The 19,363-nt window shown below is 36.6% G+C and overlaps 2 protein-coding genes across 4 annotated transcripts in view; one reads left to right on the top strand and one right to left on the bottom strand.

The window, feature by feature from the left end:
- Nucleotides 1-19,363, top strand: part of GUCY1B1 (guanylate cyclase 1 soluble subunit beta 1) — a 106,111-nt gene that overhangs the window by 65,848 nt on the left and 20,900 nt on the right. The window contains exon 14 of one of the 3 annotated variants that reach the window (XM_032413056.1): nt 13,565-13,624. The exons of 1 other annotated variant lie outside the window; for it this stretch is intronic. In XM_032413056.1, the coding sequence (XP_032268947.1) occupies nt 13,565-13,609 (45 nt within the window). In that variant the 3' untranslated portion in view covers nt 13,610-13,624. Of the gene's footprint in view, nt 1-5,862; nt 5,893-13,564; nt 13,625-19,363 lie in introns of those variants that run through there. One more of the 3 variants, XM_032413057.1, reaches the window with a different exon arrangement.
- The window catches only part of ASIC5 (acid sensing ion channel subunit family member 5), a 31,823-nt gene continuing 22,787 nt past the window's right edge, over nt 10,328-19,363 (bottom strand). The window contains exons 8-10 of the mRNA XM_032413059.1: nt 17,601-17,769; nt 12,175-12,266; nt 10,328-10,636 (exon numbers count right to left, since the gene is read on the bottom strand). Of these exons, the coding sequence (XP_032268950.1) occupies nt 10,446-10,636; nt 12,175-12,266; nt 17,601-17,769 (452 nt within the window). The 3' untranslated portion in view covers nt 10,328-10,445. The remainder of the gene's footprint in view (nt 10,637-12,174; nt 12,267-17,600; nt 17,770-19,363) is intronic.

Consider the following 19,363-nt stretch of genomic DNA (forward strand, 5'->3'; position numbering starts at 1 on the left):
TATGACTAACACTGAATGACAGGATTTGGAGGCCTGGGGTACAGGCAGGGGATAAAAGTAGGTCCAGAGAAGGAACACATGATAAAACTCAGAGGAGGTGACAAAGCAATAATCATAAGGACAGAACAAGAGGATCCTATGGTATGCAGCAGGAGAAATATCATAATGACTATGCACATATTTCCTTATATTGTCTTTTACATTTTGTAGTTAGTTATTCCTCTTGTATTCATCTTAATTGATATTGAGTTTATGATGGTATATGATAAGAAATAAGAACTGAACTTGTAAAATCCGAAGAGTTGACTGCAAATTCAAATACCCTTCTTTCCCCTAGTGCTTTGTAATGCTGATTTATTACTGAACTGATTTATTACTGAACTCTTACATACTGGGGTGTGTCTTAGGGTCATCAGGTTGTGCCATGTACCTATTGGTCATCTCTCCAACCAGTACTGTAGTTCTTTATGTAAATTCTTGATAATACATTTAAGCATTTGATAAGAAAGTCTCCCTAACCTTTACCTCAAAAATTACTGCTTTTTTCTCTGAAATATAACTAAATTTATATTAAATGATGGTAAATCTTAGTATTATTAATTTCTACAAAAAAAAAAAAAAACCCGAGCCCAATAGGACATCGGTTAGAATAATAAGCCTATTTAATAGTTTCAGAAACTAACAATTTAGCAAAATGCAATTTTAAATCCTTTGTCTCATTCAACATGTGTTTATTTTACATATTTCAATACACTTTTATAGCTATCATCATAAAAATCCTGAATATTTCTTAAGTTAGTTTCTACACATTCTGTATTCTTGTGTTCATGATTTTCACTGGATTTTGTTTTTTCTAAGTGGATAATCATTACCTTTACCAATAATATTGTTTCTTTCCTGTTTTCAATTGCTATATCTAATAATTATTCTTTCAGTGACTCATTGAATTAGTCAGGACTTCCCACACATGGTGAAACATTAATGTGCTTCTCTATTATGTACCAATTTTAATGGCAAAGCTTCTGGACTTTCAACACTAAGTGTAATATTGGCCAGCAGCTCAAGTTTGTTTTTTTTCTACCATGTTAAGAAAATTTCCTTTTTAGTTTTTTAAGCCTTTTTTATTCCAGGCATAGATGTTGAAATTTATCAAATAACTTGTTTAGCATTGATTAGGATAATCAGGTGTTCTATATGCTTTGAAATGCATACCATATCAATGAATTACTAAATATTAAACTATCCTTGCCTTCCTGAGATAAAAATCTACTTGGCCATAGTTGATTAATCTTTTAATTAGGTAATTAAGGTGATAATACTTTTGATATGTTGAATAATTTGATAATCATTTTTCTTATATTTAATCAATATATAACATACTGTATATTTGTTTTGGAGTTTTCTCTAGCTTGTATGCCTAAATTACCATTCAGTCCCTGTTTTCTATTCTCCATATTCTATATGCTTTGACAAATATGCAAATTTATCTTCTAATTAAGTCTCATATATAATCAAATTTCATATATTCTTTTGTAAAATTTGAATAATATTATACATACCATTTATAATTCGTGAGAATTTTCCCATATCAACCCAAAATATCTCTGGATAATCATTCATTTAATTTTACACATTTTTAAAATTACATTTGTTTCCATTTTTAACCATTACAAATAATGCTGCCATGAACCTCATTAATCATAAATTTTTGTGCCTATTTCTTCTTAGTTTCAGATAATAAATTTCAAGAGGAATTTCTTGATAATGTTTAATACCTTTCAATGTATTTCCAAGTTATGCTCACAGTGAGACAAATTAGTAGTTTAAGAATAGGTCCATTTTCTTGTACTGTTGGTAACGGCAGGTAGTGTTGTTAGTGTTTTTATATTTATTAAATCTCTGAGGCCCTCATTTATTGTTGGTGTTTTTGTGATGATTAGTGAGGTTAAGTACATTTGCATGTATTTCTGGATCATTCTTATTCCTTCTTGGCGGTATGACATATTTGCATTCTTTAGCCTCTTCATGGGTGGGATGTTTGTTTTTATAAGCTCTTTAGAACATACTATGTAGGGGCATCTGGGTGGCTCAGATGGTTAGGCCTCTGCCTTCGGCTCAGGTCATGATCCCAGGGTTCTGGGATCGAGTCCCACATCGGGCTCCCTGCTCAGTGGAGAGCCTGCTTCTCCCTCTCCCTCTGCACCTACCCCCGCTCGTGCTCTCTCTCTCTCTGTATCTCTCTGTCTCAAATGAATAAATAAAAAAAAAAATCTTAAAAAAAAAAGAACATACTATGTAATAGAGATATTAATACTCTGCTAATATACACATTTTTTACTGATTTTTATTTCTATTTCTTTCAAAATGTTTATTTGTGGTTGAGCATTAACTATTAGCATAGTCTCCTGAGTTGGATAGCTCTTCCTTGTCTTTTATTTATTTATTTTTCTTCTCTTTTTTTCTTCCTTGTCATTTAGATCTTCTGACAACCTCTAACCATGTGGAGAGTCATCTTCTGTGTGGTAGAACTATTTTATATTCAGTTTTTTTTTGTTTCCAGCATGCCCAGATCACAGAGATGGATTTCTCCTATAGTTGTCTGCATCACATTTATGAGACTATGTGTCCCACTGTGCAGCATGCAACTGCATGTCCTTTCCTTCTCCAAACCATGTTTAAAAAATGAGTGCCGTGGACAGCTTTTTTTCTAAAGATTTTATTTGTTTATTTGTCAGAGAGAGAGAGGGAGAGAGCATAAGTAGGGAGAGTGGCAGGCAGAGGGAGAAGCAGGCCCCCCGCTGAGCAGGGAGCCCGATGTGGGACTTGATCCCAAGACCCTGGGATCAGGACCTGAGCTGCAGGCAGATGCTTCACCAACTGAGCTGCCCAGGCGTCCCTGCTATAGATAGTTTTTAAAGAATCCTGCATGAGATAACAATTATGCAGTTCCCATGTAGTAGAGGTAGCTACCTAGTTTTCCTTCCTTCCTTCCTTCGTTCATTCCTACCTTCCTTCCTTCTTTCCCCCTTCCTTCCTTTGTCTCTCTTTTTCTTTCTTTTACATCTCCCTTTTTTTCTGATTATTCACATATTTCTACATTAATTTAATCCTCTTTATTTAAACGTTAGGGCTTAAAACAACATATTCATCTTTGTGCTTCTTCTGCTCCATGTGGCTTTAGCTAGGGTCACTCACTCAGCTCTATTTAGCTGGCCACTGTCTAAGAAGAGTTTATCCACTTATTAAGTACCTCAGTACTCCTCTATGACCTTTTTCTTTTCCTGTGGCCTACACATGGCAGCTGGACTCTCAGTGTTCCAAAGGGACAAGCCCCAACATACAAGATTTTAAAAGACCTATATATTTTTTAAAAAACCTATATATTTTATTTATGATATTTATGATATAGATGATATATACATAAAACAAATACATAATATACTGCACAGTATCAAATATAGATTATATATAATATGCATTTATGTCCCCAAGAGTAAAATTGCTGGATCCTAATTATGTGTATATTTAATCTGCCTAAGTACATGCATACTGATCTCCAGAATTATTTCTGTCAACATTACTATTGGCTGTGCATGGAGATTCCCATACTCTGTGCTCATAATTGTACCATTAGGCCTATTTTTCCATTCTGTCTCCAACCACAATCTAACCACTCCATTCGAGAACCTATAGTGGCTCTTTATCAATTTGTTACAGGATGAAGATCAATGACCTTAGATAAGAATTCAAGGATTCCTATAATCTGACCACTGTTTTTACTCAAAGGGATTTCCAGTTCACCATGACCCCCTTCCACTCTCTCTAAACTAATCTCCTTGATGTTTGGCAAACACACTGTACAAATCTGCAGCTGTAAGATTCTTTTCCAAGCTTCTATGCTGAAGGCCTTGCCTTTTCTCTGTTTATCCAAGTTCTACCAATCTGATTCATAGGATTCATCTCTGTTTTGATATCTCCAACAATGCGAATAGTTATTTCTCTTCACCTTCTCTGAAACTTTTTTTTTTTTTCAGTAAACATTCTGAAGCTTAACCATGTATTAACACACCAAATCCTGTTTCTCAGGCACCTAGTCCCTCTTAGGATGGCGAGACGATATTGGCTAAGCCCCAGAAGTGCTATTGCCACTTTCTGATTGTATTTTATGCACCTCGGTGAACAGTGCGCCCTAGAGAATGGGAGTTCAAAATATTCAGCTTGTAGGTATCGTCCTTTCTGAAGATTCTGTGGGTGAATCATCAGTGATTTATGGCTATACAAAAGTATGAATAGGATAAACATAACTTGAAAAACAAAACCTAAGAGATGATTCCAACCTGCTCATTTTTCAGGCAGGTCACCAAGGGATGCCGATTGATAGCTTTTCTTCAAATACCCCAAATGGTATTATTGGGTCAACTTTATAATTTGGCCTCAGGTCACTTTTCTATCTCAGAGGAAAAGCAAATGAGCATGGATCATGACCTACCACCATACCCGAGAGAATTAAGAGTATCAGGACTCTTGTTCTGAGGTGCCCTCTCAGGAACAGAATTGCAGAATTCTTTCCCAACGCTATTTGTCCTTCATGTGCTGCCTTTCCATCTTCCACCGTTTCTGCCTATCCATTTTCTTTTTTTACCTGTCTTAACACAGACGTGGCCTCTCTAGGTGAGAGTTTCAGATTCAGCCATACCATCCCCTCACAGGCAGAAATAGCCTTCCTAGTGTGTTCCCATTTGTCCATTTCCAAGAAAATGTACCATTGGAAAGGTAAAGATCATGGGACAGTATCACGACTACAGGCAGTGGACCAGCATTTCCAATTAGTCCCAGGTGAGCCCATAATGTGGAACCAGTCCATTTGTCCCCTTAGGCATATTTATATTTTCAGGGACGCCTGGGTGGCTCAGTCATTAAGCGTCTGCCTTCGGCTCAGGTCATGATCCCAGGGTCCTGGGATCGAGTCCCGCATCGGGCTCCCTGCTCAGTGGGGAGTGTGCTTCTCCCTCTCACCCTACCCCTCCCCACCACTGGTTCTCTTGCTCTCAAATAAATAAATTTATTCAGGAGATATCCTGAGTGCATGTGATGTTAAGTTTCTCACCTCGTCTTGGTACATTAACAGCAGTGATGTGTCACCTTGATCTATTTGGTAGAATCAAACAGAAACACAGTCTCTTGTTCCAAACCCTTGAGGGGATTGGCTTCAGTCAAAGGGTAATAAAGCCCAAAATAGTGGAATAGGCCCATGCCTATTCCAGTCAGAACCCATTTGAAGTCACCTGGCACTACTGGTAAGAGTTCCACGTGCGGTTACTGGTAACCTACTTGCCAGCCATTGTCCTTATCTTACCCAAAGTCTCATAAAGCAGTTTCTTTCCCCTTGCCATTCTGGGAAGTGTTTTACCACAGGATAGAAGAATAGGTCACTTTTCTACCCATCACTGCATAGTTTGAACACCTCTGTGTTCTTATATTTCATATACCAAGTAGCTAGCTCCAGGGGCCAGAATAAGCCTCAGTCTTTGCATTCCAGACTCTTTTTGAGAACTGCTAGACTTTTCAGATGGACATCTACTTAACCCATTTAGATTTTTCTTCAGGATTCTTAGAGATATTTCTAAAATTGCATTCCCTGCAGAGAGATATTCCTAATTATCCAATTATTGAGGGCTTATTTGATTGGCCATACAGCAAGGCTATTGATCAATCTATTAGTCTATAAATATCCAAATGTTATTCTGGGGGTGGGAGTCCCAAGCTTCAGTATTGCCAAATATAATGCTTTCTTTTATGTTCTCTTACGTTCATTGTGTGGACCTACCCTGCCTTCTTTAACCAAAGATTTACCACTCATAGAGTGAATGGGGTTGATTTCCAAACTGACTTCCATCTGTCAGTGAAGAATTTTCCATCAGCACATCAGGCAGCTTGCTTTGCTAAAACAGAAGGGAAATGACGATGTCTGGGCCATTCAGCAATAGGAGCTCACGATTTGGGGTTTTTGGTCATTGCCTGAACTGCACAGCTACACCCGTTCTTGGATGCAATATACTCCCACCCTTCCCTTCCTTCAGAGCGGGCATCAAACATGCTTCTGTAAGTACCATTTCCATCTTATCAGTGAGTCCTTCTGAGTTGTTCTGCCTTTATTGGGAGGTCTCTCTGACATTGCAACTGTATTGGGGTTTAGAATTATTTGATGTCTCAGTGGCAGGATCTGTCTCCACCAAAGCCTGGTAACAGATCAGTGATTGACTCCTCTAAGGATCATCTGTAGTTGCTGCACTCAGTGACTTGCAGGCCTAAAACTCCATGCTAAGATGCAATGCTAGACTTCTGTCAGGGGGACGATAATCTTCATACATCCACTTGACAATCCTTCCAAAATCCTCTGTGTTTTATTTAAGGTTAAAATATTAACTGTGCATAAAAATTGGGTAATCCTAAAGTTCCCGTTCAGGACGATGAATTAAAATTGAGGAAAAGGTGAAATTGATTTATTTAAGCTGGAAGCCAGTAATGGCAAAGCCCTCTATTTTATATAATAAGTGCATTCCATTATGGGTTCAGGGATAGGTAAGGCCACAACAAGATGGGTGGTTTTTATTTTCTTTTTTGCTCTCCAATCTTCAGTTTCTTACTACCACTAATGTCATCCTCTGCAGCACCAGGGCACCTCCCAGTTGCTCTTTCAGCTTTTGGGTATTGCCCTTCATAGCTTCAACTGAATTCCTCTATGACCTTATCCCCTTTTAGTAGGAGGGCTAGGTAGGGGCCCAGACCTTTATTGACATCCACTATTATTTGCCTCAGGGTTGTATCGCTGGAGGGTGGTTTATGGCGGATTATCATGTCACAAGCCTAGGGTTGTTTGTACCCACAATACTTCAAATGCTTTAGAACTATTCCATTTTCCTGTAGGAGACAGAGTTGTAACTTTGACTTTCAAAGCACAGACTCTCTGTATTCCCACCTTCATCAAGTCCCAAAGAGGTAGCACTTGTAGATTTAAAATTCTGGAAAATTGTTTGGATGCTGAACATGGCAACCAACCAAAGATTAATACTCATCCCAAATAGTCTCCTCCATTCCATTGTGTTTGTTATTCAGTTATTTGCCCCTTGGTATTTAAGCAAAGAAATGAAGATAGCAAAGATTCATTGGCAATTGATGGTACTTTTCAGCCAAGTGGTCCAACTCTCCTCTGGCCTGTTACTGTATAGTATTGAGATGGTGCACTTGTAATACAGTCCTAAAGAAGTAGCCTCAGGAGGGAGCATTCTATCTTTCCAAGTTCCCAATAGAACTTTGGGCAAGAAATGAAGCCCATCTTGTTTGTTTGTTCGTTTGTTTGTTTCGTATACAGTCTCAATTTTACCTTGTTTTGTGCGTCATTTTCTTTCTCTTTCCTCATCAGTAATTTCACTTTTACAAAGGTGATTAACAGAAACAGCAGTCTCCTATTTTCCATCATTTCCCCTTTCATTCAGCTTCTTTATTTCAACCAATGTTGCCAACTTTCCAGGGGTCAAAGCTACATCATGCAAAGTCTATGGATAAGATTGGTCTCTGGTTGGGGCTCCTGGGTGGCTCAGTGGTTAAGCGTCTGCCTTCAGCTCAGGTCATGGTTCCAGGGTCCTGGGATCGAGCCCCCCATCGGGCTCCCTGCTCAGCAGGAAGCCTGCTTCTCCCTCTCCCACTCCCCCTACTTGTGTTCCCTCTCTAGCTGTTTCTCTCTCTCTCTGTCAAAAAAATAAATAAAATCTTAAAAAAAAAAAAGATTGGTCTCTGGTAAATCTGTTTTAGAGTTTTTGCTACTTTAAACCAAGGGTACGGTGACAACCATTGAGCATCAGAATCTCATGAAATCCATAATACCTATTGTTTCCCCAAAGTAATTCTGATCTATTGATTCAGGGATCCAAAAGCTACTCCTTATATTGCTCTGCATTGCCCAATTCTCTTGACTGGCATTATTTTTCCAGGGTCTAGGGTCTAGAGTCTAGGATCTTGGGTCTGAATTAAGAGAAGTGAAGCTTACGTTCTAAGAATCTCCATTCTTAATCAGTTACTTCTTTCATTTCTTTATTTAATTTGATTTAAACAATATATATTTGTAATTTTTTAAAAAGATTTATTTATTTATTTATTTGAGAAAGAGCAAGAGTGAGCGAGCACAAGCGGGGGCGGTTGGGGAGCAGCAGAGGGAAAAGCTCTGTGGTGCTCGATCCCAGGATCCCAGGATCATGACTTGAGCTGAAGGTAGACGCTTAACCGACTGAGCCACCCAGGTGCCCCCTATTTGTAATTTTTAAAGCATAGGAATATCAGAAGATAAGTTCATGAAAGTCATGTGAAATACTTAGAATTTCTTATAATTCAAGATTCATCAAGTCCAAAAAATAGGAGTCATCCTGATTACATTCTGCTACTTTCTCATTTATGCTAGGCATACAATATTTGCGGAGTCCTTCTTCCGTGAATCACTCACAATACAAATCGTTTAAATATTTTTTTCAGTATGTTAAAAAAAAAAGAGTAAGAATAGTATCTCCTTGGTTTAGCTTAACAAATTTGGATAAGTAGAAGGGAAAAGAATTGTAATATAAGAAGGGAGAAGCTGCCTGCACTAAGCCTGGGACTCAGTCATACTATTAGCACAACAAATTATTTTTCACAAGTGTCAAAACAAAAACAAACAAACAAACAAAACTATGGCTTTGCAGCCAATATTTTATTCTATTTTTTGGTCCACAGGACAGAGAAATGAGTGGATTTTCACATTGCACTGTCATCATTCTTATATTTCCTGTTTATTTATTCACCTTGTTTATTTCATTTTGTTCTGTTTCCCCACTTCTCATTCCCCTTTCCATTGCAGGCAATCTTTCAAATGTGTTTTTTAGGTAAATATTTTATATTATATTTTCGTTTACTCTTTAAATACGTGTTCTCTTAAGACATATATACTTATTCTGTGTACATGTGTATTCAATTTACGTAAACTCTCCCATGATAGCCTTTGGAGTGTTTTATGTTTTTAATAAAGCCTTTTTCTTTTCTTTTTTTTAAGGGATTTTATTCTTTCTTTTTGTAAGATTTTTTATTTATTCATTTGAGAGAGAGAGAGCACGAGCGAGAGCATGGGCGGGGGGGAGGGGCAGAAGGAGGGGGAGGGGCAGAAGGAGAGGGAGAAGCAGACTCTCCGCTGAGCAGGGAGCCCAACATGGGGCTCCATCAAGACCCCGAGATCATGACCTGAGCTAAAGGCAGACATTTAACTGACTGAGCCACCCAGGAGCCTTTTAAGCTTTTTTCTACCTAACATTTTATTTTTAAGATTTATCAATATATCAGTTTTGGGGGTGATCGCATTTACTCCACAGTGGTTCTCTGATGCTTTGTCTTTCATAGCATGTCCCCACACCACTGACATATGTCTCCCGCCTGACAGCTATGTAGATAAGGAAACTCCTAGCCTGTCACGTTTCTGTGGGAGAATTTCTCTGAAGTATTTATCATGACTGGGATTTCCAGGTCATGAAATATACATATTTCTCATTTGCTTAAGTCCTGTCTGATTGCACTGGCCTCATTTCCAGGGCACTTATAAGTACGTGGAGATACTTGGAGAAACTGACAAAACACTATGTACTCCCAGTATACCATAAATTTATTTATTTATTAATTAATTAATTTATTTATTTGAGAGAGAGAGAATGAGAGACAGAGAGCATGAGAGGGAGGAGGGTCAGAGGGAGAAGCAGACTCCCTGCTGAGCAGGGAGCCCGATGCGGGACTTGATCCCAGGACTCCAGGATCATGACCTGAGCCGAAGGCAGTCGCTTAACCAACTGAGCCACCCAGGCGCCCTACCATAAATTTATTTTTAAATAGATTTATTTTAGGTATTCACCTGAATAGGAAAGAGAGACTCCTTCTCCTCCAACAGTTATACAATAGAAGTCTCCAGACAAAATAATGTTGAATTTTAGTGAAAATAAAAATTCTCTGAAATTTTGTAAAGCACAAATTACACATATTATTTTCTCAATAAAAAAGTATCTTGTCTCCTCAAATACAGTTCTTTTACCAGGTCCAACTTGCATATCCAGTCATAAAGAATGTCTTTTTGCATTACACACTCATTCATTAAAAAAAATATTTATGAAATGCTTAATACACAATCTCTACTGTCGTAGGTGCTGGGAATTCAATGGTGAAAAAAATAAAACAGTACTTGTTTTTCTTTATATATAAATTAATATTTATGCATAAATACAGACAGACATAAAGATATGTATAAAGAGATAGATACCTACAATGACTTTTACTGAATCCCCAAACTGTAAGATAAAGTTACATAACAATGAATTAGCCATGAATAAATTTGAATGCGTTATGAAGAGAAGAGCAAAAGCTTTTGTCCTACAGGAACATTAGCATTCTTCTATGTGATTTCTCTTCCCCAGATGAGGCTGAGGTGGACGAGACCCCTGCGTTATTTCCGGTATCTTCAGCAAGAACAAAATGCATATCCAGTAGAAATTGGTGAATATATATTCAATAATTTCTATAATTGTAATCATACTGGCCCCACAAAATAGGCCCAGTTGTCCGCCAACATCTGCTGTAATAAAGCCAATAATGACATTGAATAAATCATGTTTTTTTATAAAAAGCAAATTAAACATTACTAGAATTTAAATTATTTGAAGCTAATAAGTTAATCAGAACCGATATAAGAAGATGAGTTAATTGTATCATTTTAAGTTTGGTATAAATAAAGTAAATAAAGTAAATAAATAAAGCAATTAATAATATCTTAAAATAATATTTATATAAATCATCTCAAAATGGAGAAAGTTATAGAAAAGGTACCAACTGATGCCTTGAGAGACACAGAGAGAGAGAGAGAAGAGAGAGAGAGAGAAAGCAATTATAAAATCTGTTTCCAAAACTATTACTCAAAGATTTAGGAAGATATTAAATTGAGGCAAATTAATAAAACATCATAGACAATTACAAATTCATTTCCCTCTGTTGAATGAAGAACAGAAATGTAACATTTAGATGGCTCTGAGTGATGATGTTTTCCAGAAACAAATTTCCAAGCAATTTGGAAAACTGTCTTTTTAAGCATTTGTAATATTTCATCCAACAAAAAATATGTTAACACAATATTTCCCTGTGTTTAAGAAATTTTTAAAATCTATATTTGTTTTTATTGTTTGTGCTTTTTTTTTTGTGGTAAAATGTAACATGGAATTTACCATTTTAATAGATTTTAAGGGTATGGTTCTGTGGCATTAAGTACATCCACACTGTTGTGCAAGCATCACCACCATCCATCTCCAGAACTTTTTCATCTTCCCCAACTGAAACTCTGCACCCATTAAAAAAAAATCCCCCAATCCCTCATGCCTCCTAGCCTCTTGAAACCACCATCCAACTTTTTGTCTCTATGAATTTGACAACTCGAGCACTAACTTCTTAAATAGAGTACATTATTAATCTTTTTCTCATTGCCCTGGGCCATTCTCAGGATCATGCTATTTTTGTAAAGTGTGGTAATGAAGTATGGGTTGCCCCTAGAACTTTGACGGATTTGTGTATTTCCTTCTCATTCAGGGGCTCAGCTGCCAGGGTGTGACTGCTGTCATTTTGCCTTAATCTGACACTCTCTACTGTCTCCCACATGACTTCCTCTAAATAGTCAATGAGATCTAGAAAATCAGCCATTAAGTTTGTTAAGGACATGACCAGACAATGGTTGTAACTTAAAGGTTCAATTTTGCTTGCTCCGCCTCTTCTTTTCAATGCAGTCTGGGTGGAGTTCTGCATGGAGGTCTGAGATGCCTGATAGTCTACTCAGAGGAAGGATAGCTGAAACACTCTACAGTAGTCATTTGCTGGAGAAAGGGGTGGTGTCTGAAGGGAAAGTAAGATGCTGGGTATAAATACGAATGTCAGCCTTTTCTTTGTGAAAGCTGTTGTGAGGTTTGCTGGAGTTGTGTCTAGAAAGTGGGAAAGTGTCAGATTTAAATGACAGACGAAAGACAACCACTGTCTCTTTTCCTCCATTGATAAGCTAAAACCTTAAGTACAAAAGGAAAAAAAAAGATAGAAAATGTCTTAAAAATTGAGGAACAGCTAAAGAACACTTACCAAGTAATTCAGACACACTCACTGCTTTTTGCTGCTGAGTTATCTTATAGTTTAAGTCACTATAGTTTATTTCAATGTTCACGAGATTCTCCCTGGGGATAAAAATAAAGTTAATCTAGCTCAAGATTGTCAGCACTACTTTTAATTCTTCTTTGATGAAAATAATACTCATTTTTAATTCAGATGTCATTTAATGTTGACACTGTAAAGCTATTGTGATCACAATAAATGGCAGTCATTTACTTTATATCATTAATATATTAAGGCAGAGATTCTGCTTTCTTAGTGTCTTCTAGAAATCTTTATATGAGACCAGAGCGAATAAAAACTACTTTAAAATAACTCTTCATATAGGGGCACCTGCGTGGCTCAGTTGTTAAGCGTCTGCCTTCGGCTCAGGTCATGATCCCAGGGTCCTGGGATCGAGCCCCACATCGGGCTCCCTGCTCAGCGGGAAGCCTGCTTCTCCCTCTCCCACTCCCCTGCTTCTGTTCCCTCTCACTGTGTCTCTGTCAAATAAGTAAATAAAATCTTTTAAAAAAAATAACTCTTCATATAGTCTTGGATACCCTCACACTCTCTGTCTCCGGCTCAGATCTTACTTTGAACTTCAATAAAAATCCAACTGCCTCATGGTATTTTTAGTTGAATATTCAATAGGTATTTCAAATTGAACATATTCCAAGCCAAGCTCTTGATATTTCCTTATTTATATTGCAATAGCACTGCGCAGCCAAATCCATGCGTAAATATTTGTTTTACCTTCAAAATATATACAGAATCCAACCACCTCTCATCCCATTCACTGTTACCACCTTTGCCTAAGCTCTTATCATTTCACCTGGATTTTTCCAATAGCTTTCTGATTGGTCTTTCCACTTTCAGTTTTAATGTATTTCACTGAAATACACACATATCCTCTTTTCATCACACAATAACCAAAATAATATTTCTGCAACTTGCAAATCATATCACTCTTTTGCTCAAAACTCCCCAGATATGTCTTAGTATACTCTAAGTAAAACTCCATGACCCTGTCTCTGCCACCTACCTCCTCACTTTGAACTTTCTCAACTCATTCCCTAGCATCCTTAGCCATTGCTTACACTGCTTCCTGCCACACCAACCTCCATTCTATTCTCTCCATAGATGAGGCATGCTCTTGCCTTGGGATCTCCCTCTGCATTTGATTTCCCCTCCTTCTGGAATCTTCTTCCACCATTTATTATTGAGTCTAGTTCTTATACCTCTTTTAGATCAGCGGTTTTCAAAGTGCGGTCACAGGTGTTTAGGGGTCCTCAATATCTTTTTGGAGGGTTCACAAAGTCAAAATTATTTTCATAATATATGAACATACTATTTGACATTTTCACTGTGATTTTTATTTCAGAAAGCTACAGTAGCCACATTTACATGGAACATCATTCTTACTTGAAAGAATGACTGGCAAACTATGGTTATTCAGACTATGATATTTGGCAGACATTGTCATAAAAATGAAGAAAATGACTTGTTACTTCAAGAGAAATAACTGATAAGATTTGCAGTTAATAATAAATTTCAAGCTTAGCTTTTATGCTATAGTTATAATTTTGGAAAATTTGTGTCTGTTATGATGAGCTTGACAACTACCCAATTTTTAAAGACTTTTCTGATAAATAATGATATGAAAATGAAATGTATATTATATATTAAATGGATCAACATTTGGAAGATCTGCACAACTCGGAATTTTTCTAATGACAGCAAATAATGTTCAAAATCATTCATGGATGAAAGATCCATCGAAAATACAAGATCAATAGATACTAATATATTTCAATATGAAAACTTCATTGATAAGTTTTGATATTTCACTACTTTCAAATGGCAGCTTTCAAATGACACCCTTCCCTCCTCTTGTCGCATAAGAGATAGGCTGATAAGAAAGCCCGTGTACTTTTTCCTTTGGCACCTGGGAAAGCGCAAACCCTTGAGATCTCTCATCCAAGTCCTACTTCATGACCACAGTGAAAGGTAAAACCAGTTGCCTCTCCTTGCTCTTCCAAACCAAGAGAGGATCTGCTTGGGAGATCCCAGAGCCTTCCCAGAAAGTCTCATTACATGACCAATGAATTTTTTTCATACCCCCCTTGATGCATCTGTGGCATCATAGGTCCCAACATCCAAATCACATTTTGAATGGACAAACAATCCCACTCCCCATGGGGCAACCACAAGATACAACTTGCAGTTAACATTTAAGAAACTACACTTGTTGGGTTTTGATGTGTTATCAAAGAGAAGTGTCACATATCTACAAAGGTTATTAAAATATGACTCTCTTTCCCAACCACATATCTGTTTGACCCAAGATTTTCTTTACATTCTTCAACCAAAATTACATAAGTCAACAGATTAATTGCAAAAGTGAGAATCCAGCTGTCTTCTATTAAGCCAGATACTGAAGAAATTTAAAATATTCTAAAATAATACCACTCCTTTTCCTGAATTATTTTTTGTTTCAGAAAATAGTTTGTAAAAAGCTTTTATCTATATTGCCATCTAGTACATTTATTATTGTCATTGTAAATGAATTAATATATAACATTTTCATAGTTTAAATTTCCAATATGGCAAATATTGCTACAACTCACACAAAGAAAAGTTCATTGGACTCTTCAGTAACTTTTAAGAATGCAAAGGGACCTTGAGATCAAAAAGTTTGAGGACAACTGCGTTAGGTCTTTACTCAACTGTCAACTTCCCAGGTAGATCTTACCTGATCACAATCCTCAACACTGAGAACAACCCTCCCTGACTTTGGCTTCCTCAGGCCCCTTTTCTGCTTCCTTTCTCTACACAGCACTTAGCACCATCTGACATGACTGTATATATATTTATTGTTCATCTTCAACCCAATGAAAATAAGTGAACAAGTCAGGGTTTTTGTCTTTTGTTCACTGAGGAATCCTTAATACCTAGAACACCCCAAATCCTGACACATAATAGGTGCTCATTACATACTTGTAAAATGAACAAATTGAAGATGAAACCAATGAACAAAGGGGTAAATATTAACCTGTTTTATAAGCTGAGGTGGAAACCAACCACCTGATGATTTTCAGATGGCAACAATAATTGTCATTAAGAATGAATCCTATTAGCAATGTTTCCTAGAATTACATGGTGTCCTCTAATATATCTTAGGAACATGGTTGTAAATCACTCTCTCCTAATTGTTCAGAGTTTTAAGAAATCAATATTTCCAAATACACTTAATTTAAAATATATCATTAATATGTTTACTTAATTTCCATTGGTTTAACCCGGGGTAACAGGAGAACGTACTATGTTTAAGTAGATAATCAGGGGGTACTGTCATATTTACAAACAATAAAAGAGTTGCCTAAGTGAAGGAAATAATAAAGTTGTCCTGGAAGTCCAGTAATTTTAGTAATATTGCAATCTTTTTGTCCCCCATAGTGCTCCTAATTTGCATGTACACTGATAATACTGTTTAACCTCCCAAGCACAAACCTCATAACCATTTCCAATCATTATTCATCTGTATTTCTGAGAGAAGATAAGTTCATCCCTTACAAAAATACTGTGATATTTACGCAACTTCTCTCAGGCAGGTGACTTGCCCAGTAATTGGGTCTCACTGAATCTATGCCATGTGAAGCCAGTTGCTGATCCCCATTATAAAGATAATAGGAAGCTTAGCTTGACTGAGGCAGGCACTATGGAGATGAATATAAGGATAAATTTTGGCTGAATCTTAGCCAGTCTCATTAGTTCATTAAATAAATGAACTTTTTAAATTGTTCTGTTTGAATTTAACAATTTTTCAAGCAAAAATTGTATGAAATTGTTTGTTTTATGCAAAACGAATTCATTCCCCTTAATATAGCACTCATACTCAAGTAACTGGAAGTATTTATGTAGTGTTTTGTAATTGCAATAAACACTCAATTTTTCCTTGATCTCCTTACCATTATTAAAATCCAGATATTTTATAATTGTGCCTCTCCTGACCCAAACTGATATTCTTGGACTTAAATCCTGAACAATTTCACTACATCATGAAGCATATTAAGTAATGATGTAACCCAGGAGATCTCGACCAGCCAAAAGGCACACAACTGCACTTCTCGGTCATATTTAAGTATAACAGAAATAATACCATAAGTAAATCACTTTCCCATATTAAAATGGAATACAAAGAGACATCTGTTCCAGACACAAGAGCATTAACAAAGAAATAATTGCAAATTTTCATGCCTTTCATCTTTGTATCTGCTGAGTATTTGAAATCATACCTATCAACCCTGTCCCGATGAAAGTACTTTTTCTTCCCGACTTGTAAAGATCACTTTATTGTCTGGGCATTTCAATGGGGAGAGTATTTTATTTATTTCGTGAAAATAAACACCAGGCTAAAAGTGGAATCAAAATGTGCTTTCAATGTTAGATACCTGGCTTTTAATGAGTTAGTACACATTCATTATATTAAAGTACAAACACTCATGTACTGTATTGCTATTTCAGGTGCTCAGCTTAAAAATATAAACAAAAACCAAAAAGAAATGTTAAGGTCGTACCCTCATTTTAGAACAAAGAGTTCTCTATGAAGTTTGACTTGTAATTTTGAAGAGGCAGCATGATGTAGCAAAAAGAGACCTAAGTTAATCTTTGGTTAATCAAACTTGGAAGGATATATCTTTGTGGAAAAACATAGAAGACTGGAGTCATAGGTCTTGGGCCTAAGTTCTTTCTGTGCCACTAACTACCTTCCCAGGAGAGTTACGTGAGATGCTGTGTGTATTAGTTTCCTCGCCTGTAAAATGAGAATAATAATTTGTGCTCCATCAACCTTGTAGTTATTAAAACACTCAAACTATGTGATACGCGGGTGAGGAGTTTTCCTATTTTAAAGAATCAGCTGATATTAGTCAGCAGTATTATTTTCCCTAGTCAGTCAACAAGGTAAGATCATGAGCAAATTACTCAAGCAGGCCTCATTTTACTTTTCACACAATTAAATTGAAGGACTGAAAGACATGACCTTATCCGCTTTTAAAATTCTAGATTTTCATGGTTAATTTAGTGACGGAAGCCATTGCCTCCTTTGATTGATCAGAATTTTATTTTCTTGGCCTTTAAAAGTTTTTTTTTTTTTTTTTAAAGATTTTATTTATTTGACAGAGAGACACAGCGAGAGAAGGAACACAAGGCAGGGGGAGTGGGAGAGGGAGAAGCAGGCTTCCCGCTGAGCAGAGAGCTCGATGCGGGGCTCGATCCCAGGACCCCGGGATCACGACCTGAGCCGAAGGCAGATGCTTAACGACTGAGCCACCCAGGCGCCCCTTGGCTTTTAAAAGTTTTGACTAAATAAAATATTCCTGTTAATTACAAATAATTTATAAGACTAAGAAGATTACCTGATATATTCCTGACTTTGATTTAATTTCTTCGAAAGATATTTCAAAGCTTTTTGACTTGGAAAAGTAGAATAAGAAATAGTAGCAGGGTATTCTGTTTCTTCACATGGAACAGGGCAGCTAGAATTATGTGTTCCCATTGTACATAATCCCTTAACTTCAATGAGGTCTGAAATGAAAATCAGGACAGGATATTCAGAGAAGAGGACTATTCTAGAGTGGGGAGGACAGAGCTTTTAAAAATTTTATCATTTTACTTTCAAAGCTAAAAAAGTGGCTAACGAGTTCTATCATTACTTTCTTAGCAAATGGTGTTTATATTTTATTTATATTTCAGTATGAATATAGCAAAGGAGACAGAATATGAAACACGGGAGTTGTTATCTTCTAAATTCATTGAGTCATTGGATTCTTATTTTTGTTAGAAATCAGAAATTCTTTCCAGAAAAGTCTCTGGGCTTATTTCCATAAAATAGTATTCATTTGGACAGGAAAAAGATGGAAAGTTGTTTATCTGACATTGTGTCTCTTTGAGAAGAAATTTCAAACATAATCCTGGAAGCCAATGACGCAGGTTTAAAGTAAATTTACTCTTGGGTTTATCACAAGTTCTGTGAAATATGTGGCTGAGTGTTGAGATTCTCTGATATCTGTGGACCCAGTGACTTCCAAATCAGCCACAGAGGTTCTCTGTCCTGTCTTCTCTAGACTTCTGTAGAGCTATTAGGCTATCTTTGCAAATGTATACTGAAAAACTCCCCTGCAGGAGGTGATATTTGTCTCCAGTGTTCCTTTGGACCACGTCCCAGTGTCCATTCTCACTGCTCCTCACTCTTGGTAGATATTCCGGTTCTTGTTTTCCCTGTGGCTTTATTACTGAAACTCTTTGCTCTTGTGAACCCTTTGTTCACCAAGACCCCCTGATTAATGATAAACTTTGGACTTTCTTTTTCCAGAATTTAACTTTGATACTCCTTCAGGGCATGACTTTTGCACACATCCTCTAGTTCTTTATATTGGTTAAAACCACCACTCTTTCCCTCTACTCACACAGACACATTCACTCACACACCCATATACTCTCACAAACATATACTTGTCTGTGTATCCCATTATCCTACAACATTCTCTGAAGAACTACATGCATGATTTGTTTCCCCAAACTTTCTCTCCAGCCCCCATCAAATATAGGAAATTATAAGAAATTTGACAGTGTATCTCTTAACTCCACTGGTCACTAACTGACTTCTGCATATTCAGCTTGGAAGCTATTAAAAATATATATGAGATTCCTTCTGCCCATATCCATTCCATGAAATATTTTACAACAATGAAAAAGAAACTCTGAATTTTGATTCCTGGTTTACTGGAGATATTTCCACAATGGGATAGAATAGCAAGTTTTATAGGAGGGTATATAATATTATTCTATTTTAATTTAAAAAACCCAAGATTTAACATCATAAATATGAAGCTACATATGTAGAAAAAAATAAAGGTACAATATAGTAGAGAGTTAACATTGGTTAGGGGTTAAGAGAAACAATATGAAAGCAAAAAAAAAATGTTGCTTAAGAAGAAATTGTCCCCAGTAAAGGTGGCATGTATGATTTTGATCTCATTTGCATAAGATTTTTGTATATGCATTTATGTATGTATTTATATATAATATATGTATAATTAAATGAATAAATGAAAGAATGGTCACCTAAATAATGACAGTAATTCTCAGACTGATGCAACTTCTGTTGATTTCCACAAGA

Source organism: Phoca vitulina, unplaced genomic scaffold (assembly GCF_004348235.1).
Source record: "Phoca vitulina isolate PV1807 unplaced genomic scaffold, GSC_HSeal_1.0 scaffold14, whole genome shotgun sequence".
NCBI lineage: Eukaryota > Metazoa > Chordata > Mammalia > Carnivora > Phocidae > Phoca > Phoca vitulina.